This window comes from Chaetura pelagica, unplaced genomic scaffold (assembly GCF_000747805.2).
Source record: "Chaetura pelagica isolate M959 unplaced genomic scaffold, ChaPel_1.0 scaffold436, whole genome shotgun sequence".
Classification (NCBI taxonomy): domain Eukaryota; kingdom Metazoa; phylum Chordata; class Aves; order Apodiformes; family Apodidae; genus Chaetura; species Chaetura pelagica.
The window spans coordinates 3,163,120-3,167,926 of NW_009953651.1; the positions used below are offsets into that span (position 1 = coordinate 3,163,120).

Here is a 4,807-nt window from a genome sequence, read left to right on the forward strand (position 1 = left end):
TGGCGCCAGCCTCTGCTTCTCTCCCTCGGCAGCCTGAAGACCCTCAGCCAGAAGAACAGCTTCTGGATCCACAGGGTGCAGTGCCGGGGCACGGAGCCCCACTTGTCCCGCTGCCCCACACAGGTGGCCCCACCAGCCCCCCACCAGCATGCCTGTCCCCGTGGCATGCACGCCATTGTCAGCTGCCTCCCCAGCCCTGCCTTCCCGAAGGGCACAAGCAAAGGCAAGAGCAAGACCTCCTCAGGAAAGGTGAGCCCCAGCATGGTCCCACACCCTCATCCTACTGATGAAGGCTCTTGGAGCCAGACAGCACCCAGCCATCCCATTTGCACCCATGCCTGTGGTGCAGGCAGGTGGCTGTGCCTATGACCACTGACCATCTGTTCCCCATGCCCAGATCCTCCCAGTACGGCTGCGAGCTGGCACCCACGCCGGTGAGGGCCGGGTAGAGGTGCTGCACCACGGGCAGTGGGGGACTGTGTGTGACAAGCAGTGGGACCTGGCTGCAGCCAGTGTAGTGTGCCGGCAGCTGGGCTATGGGACAGCAAAGCAGGCCCTGGTGGGTGCCCAGATGGGCCAAGGTGAGGCATATGGTGCAGCAGGGACTTGGGACCTAACTGGGCATGGAGAGGCACAGTGGGGAAAGCCTCTGGTTCACTGGATGCTGCTGGAGCATCCTGAGATGTGCAGCCAGCTCCCACCTGCACTGGAATGGGGCTCCCCAGGCTGCTTCTGCTATGGGCAGCTTCTTGCTTGTAGGGAACACCCAGACCGGGAGAAGGACTGTGTAGGTCCTCCCTGCTCTGGGACAGGCACAGAGCAGGGCGTGCTGACTCTCCCTCCACTTCAGGCTTGGGACCCATCCACATGAGTGAGGTGCGCTGCACCGGCCAGGAGCGCTCCTTGGGCGAGTGTCGCTTCCAGGATGCCAAGCAGAGTGGGTGCCAACATGAGGCTGACGCTGCTGTTCGCTGCCACATGCCCCGCATGGACTTTCAGAGCCAGGTGAGCTCTTGCCTTCTCCCCAGAGCCTGTGAAGCCCCATCCCCATTGCACAGCCCCTGTCCCTTAAGCTCTGTGCCTGGTGTGGATGTTCAGAGCAGCCCTAGGTTGGCCCTGGGGACAGGGGGGACACAGAGCAGCACACTGCTGGGAAGTTGCAGAATGAGCTGTTAGCTGAAAGTGTTGGACTGCCTACCCAATTACAGAGCTGGGCAGAAGGGCTGGGGGTCTGCCCCATGCTCCAGCTCAGCACTTCCTTGCCCTCAGGTGCGGCTGGCTGGGGGCCGAAGCCCCGAGGAGGGGGTGGTGGAGGTGCTGGTGCCGGTGCAGGGGCGGCTGCAGTGGGGCGCAGTGTGCGGTGCCCAGTGGGGGCTGAACGAGGCCATGGTCGTCTGCCGGCAGCTGGGACTGGGCTTTGCCAGCCATGCCCTCCAGGTAAGCCCCAGGGCCCTTGTTGTGAGAGTTCAAATGGAATGTGTGGTATGGGCGTGGGTTGGCTGGGGCTCTGGGATGGGACAGCCCCAGGAGACAAGCCCTGGTGGCACTGCTGGGGCAGGGGAGGCAGTGGGTGCTGGCAAGGGGTTCAAGGACTGGTCTGAGCACTCTGTTCCTCCTCTGCCCAGGAGACATGGTACTGGGCAGGCAGCCCAGATGCCACTCAGGTGGTGATGAGCGGGGTGCGTTGTGCTGGTACTGAGCTGGCCCTCCAGCAGTGCCAGCGCCACGGCCCCATCCACTGCCCCAGCGGCGGGGGGCGCCTCTCCGCAGCGGTCACCCTCCTCTGCCCAGGAGACATGGTACTGGGCAGGCAGCCCAGATGCCACTCAGGTGGTGATGAGCGGGGTGCGTTGTGCTGGTACTGAGCTGGCCCTCCAGCAGTGCCAGCGCCACGGCCCCATCCACTGCCCCAGCGGCGGGGGACGCTTCTCAGCAGGGGTCACCTGCACTGCCCGTGAGTACCAGGGGCCCATGGGGTATAGCTGGGAGGGGCACCCCCCTTCTCCTGGCACAGAGAGCAGGATATCCTCATCTATAGGATGAGGATCAGCTGCTCTATCCCCACTGATCACCTCTGTGCCAGATGCCCCGGACCTGGTGATGAATGCCCAGCTTGTGCAGGAGACAGCCTACCTGGAGGACCGGCCACTGGGGCTGCTGTACTGTGCCCACGAGGAGCGCTGCCTCTCCCGCTCTGCTGACCACATGGACTGGCCCTATGGCCACCGCCGCCTGCTCCGCTTTTCTTCCCAAATCCACAACTTGGGCAGAGCTGATTTCCGACCCAGGATGGGGCGTCATGCCTGGACCTGGCACCAGTGCCACCGGTGAGTGGCCCGTGGGCAGGGGCTGGCACGGAGCTGCCCCCTTTCCAGACCAGGCAGGGTGCAGGGGCACCCATCCCCCAGAGAATGGCCCGCCCGGGGTAATAAGCAGCATCCACACCAGCACTGTCATTACAGCTTTATTTGGCTTCAAGGCTGTAATTTGCTCAGACCCTCTGGGTGCTGCCTGCCCTGGCTGAGTGGCTGGGCCAGGACATGCTCCCTTGGCAGGGATTGGCCCCACGCTCAGCTCCTGTCCCTGCAGGCACTTTCACAGCATTGAGGTCTTCACTCACTATGACCTGCTGACACTCAATGGCTCCAAGGTGGCTGAAGGGCACAAAGCCAGCTTTTGCCTGGAGGACACCAACTGCCCTGAGGGTAGGTGCCAGCTGCAGAGCTGCCAGTGACCCCCTCATCCTGGTCCCTGACAGGGGCCCTGGCTGTGCCCTCCCTCACCTCCTCTGCCTTCCACAGGGCTGCAGCGTCGCTTTGCCTGTGCCAACTTTGGGGAGCAAGGGGTGAGTGTGGGGTGCTGGGACACCTATCGCCATGATATTGACTGCCAGTGGATTGACATCACTGACGTGCCACCGGGCAGCTACACATTCCAGGTACAGGAAAGGAGGGACAGGGATTGCCCCAAGCTCGGGGCTGACAACCACCCTCCATGGGCACCACCAGCACCCCTAACCCTGCATATCAGGGTTCTGCCCTGGACCTCACAGTGCATGATGCCACAGCCCTGTCTGGCCAAGGCATGGCATCAGTGCCCCCAGTCCTGCTCCTCCCTTCCCAGGTGGTCGTGAACCCCAAGCACGAGGTGGCTGAGTCAGATTTTTCCAACAATGTGATGCGGTGCCAGTGCAAGTATGACGGGCAGCGTGTCTGGATGCACGGCTGCCACACAAGTACGGGGGCAGAGGAGGCATGGAGGGCAGGGACAGGGGAAAGCAGCAGGGCTGGGGGTCGCGCAGGTCCCATGTACCCCCCACCCACACCATTACTCTCCTCAGGTGATGCTTATGGCGCCGACGTGGTGAGCGATCTGGAGCGACGGGAGCGCCTGGCCAACAACCTTGTATGACCCCAGCATGGGCACACTCCCGGCAGCACCGCGGGGCAGCCCGGCTCCCGCGCCCTGGCAGCACCGGACTGAGCTCAGGGACTCAAAGACTTTGTATTTATTGATGCTGCTGCAGAGGATGGAGACAAGTACCAGGGTTGGCGGGGAGTGCCTAGGGGTGCCCAGCCCTGTGCTGCTGGTGGGAGCTGCAAGAGGAGCCCAGGTGCCACAGCAGCCCTGACCTCAGCGGCTCCAGTGCCCCCCCAGGATGACTACCTCAGTCTGCCCACCTGGCCCCCTGGTCCCAGCAGATTCAGGACAGGCCTTGGCTATTGCCATGTGTGCACCAGTCCTGTCCTCAATAAAAAGTGCTGTGCAATGGGAGAGGGGATAACTCCTTACCAACCCCACCATTCCCAGCTCCATCCCCTGCACTTTTCCCCACCAGGATCATTGAAGCCAGTCCCCAGACAGGAACAGCCGTGGTATAGGTAATGTTCCTTCAGCCAGATAGTGTCCTCCCTCTGCCACCCAGGCCACCAGCCCCACAACTGCCTGCATGTGGCCCATGCTGAGTGGCCCCAACTTGCCACCAGCAGTCCCTGCTGGCCAGAGTATCCTGGCCCTGAACTGCCTGACCCTGTGCATGCAAAGGGACTTGGCCAGAGCTGTGGCAGCATGGCCCACCAGCTGCCGCAGATGCAGCCACCATTACTTTCCCAGACTGCCTTGGCAGATTCCCAGCCCCAGGAGCTGGGATGGGGGCTGCTCTGCCCCTCAAAGCAACTTGCTTCTGGGCACTGGGTGGGACACAGGGGACACCCTTGCGCTGTTTCTTTCCTCTAGTGGTTTCTAGCATTTTTTTTAAAAAGGAAATAAATGGGAATACTCACAACTGACCCACAGTGCAATGCCCAGCTCCTGGCAAGCCAGCTAGCAGGCAGTGCCACCCCTGTCCTTGCACACTCCTGCCCATCCCCACCTTGCCAGCATACACCAGCCCAAGGGTGAGGGGCTACCAGCACTCACTTCAGCCCTGCACAGCTGGGACGGGTTGTACTCACACGTGATGGTCCCCACACGTGGAGGAGCTGCCGGGGACAGCAGTGACGTGCTGGGTGGCCTGAGGCCAAAGTCCGTGGCAAAACACGTGCCAGCAGAGGCTCACTCCACTGTGGTTGGGGTTCAGGGGATGCTGGATTGCAGAGAACATGCTTTCCACATGAGAGCATCTTCGTGCCCTGAAATTTCCACTGTCTGTGGAGCAGCAGCCGAGACAACATCCAGCTGGCACCATCAGTGCGGGGGCAGGCAGCCACCACCACCGGGTCATGACCAGCTCCGCTGCCGCCAAGCTGGGGGACAGCCAGGGGACATGGGGCAGCCACACAAGCCCTTCAGAGCAGGCTGAGGGGAG

General features: G+C 62.4%; 1 protein-coding gene across 1 annotated transcript in view; it reads left to right on the forward strand.

The window, feature by feature from the left end:
* LOXL4 (lysyl oxidase-like 4) overlaps window positions 1–3,411 on the forward strand; it is an 8,609-nt gene extending 5,198 nt beyond the window's left edge. The window contains exons 10-14 of the mRNA XM_010000059.1: window positions 2,084–2,327; window positions 2,590–2,705; window positions 2,802–2,938; window positions 3,124–3,235; window positions 3,341–3,411. Of these exons, the coding sequence (XP_009998361.1) occupies window positions 2,084–2,327; window positions 2,590–2,705; window positions 2,802–2,938; window positions 3,124–3,235; window positions 3,341–3,411 (680 nt within the window). The remainder of the gene's footprint in view (window positions 1–2,083; window positions 2,328–2,589; window positions 2,706–2,801; window positions 2,939–3,123; window positions 3,236–3,340) is intronic.
* The last annotated feature ends 1,396 nt before the right edge of the window (window positions 3,412–4,807 follow it).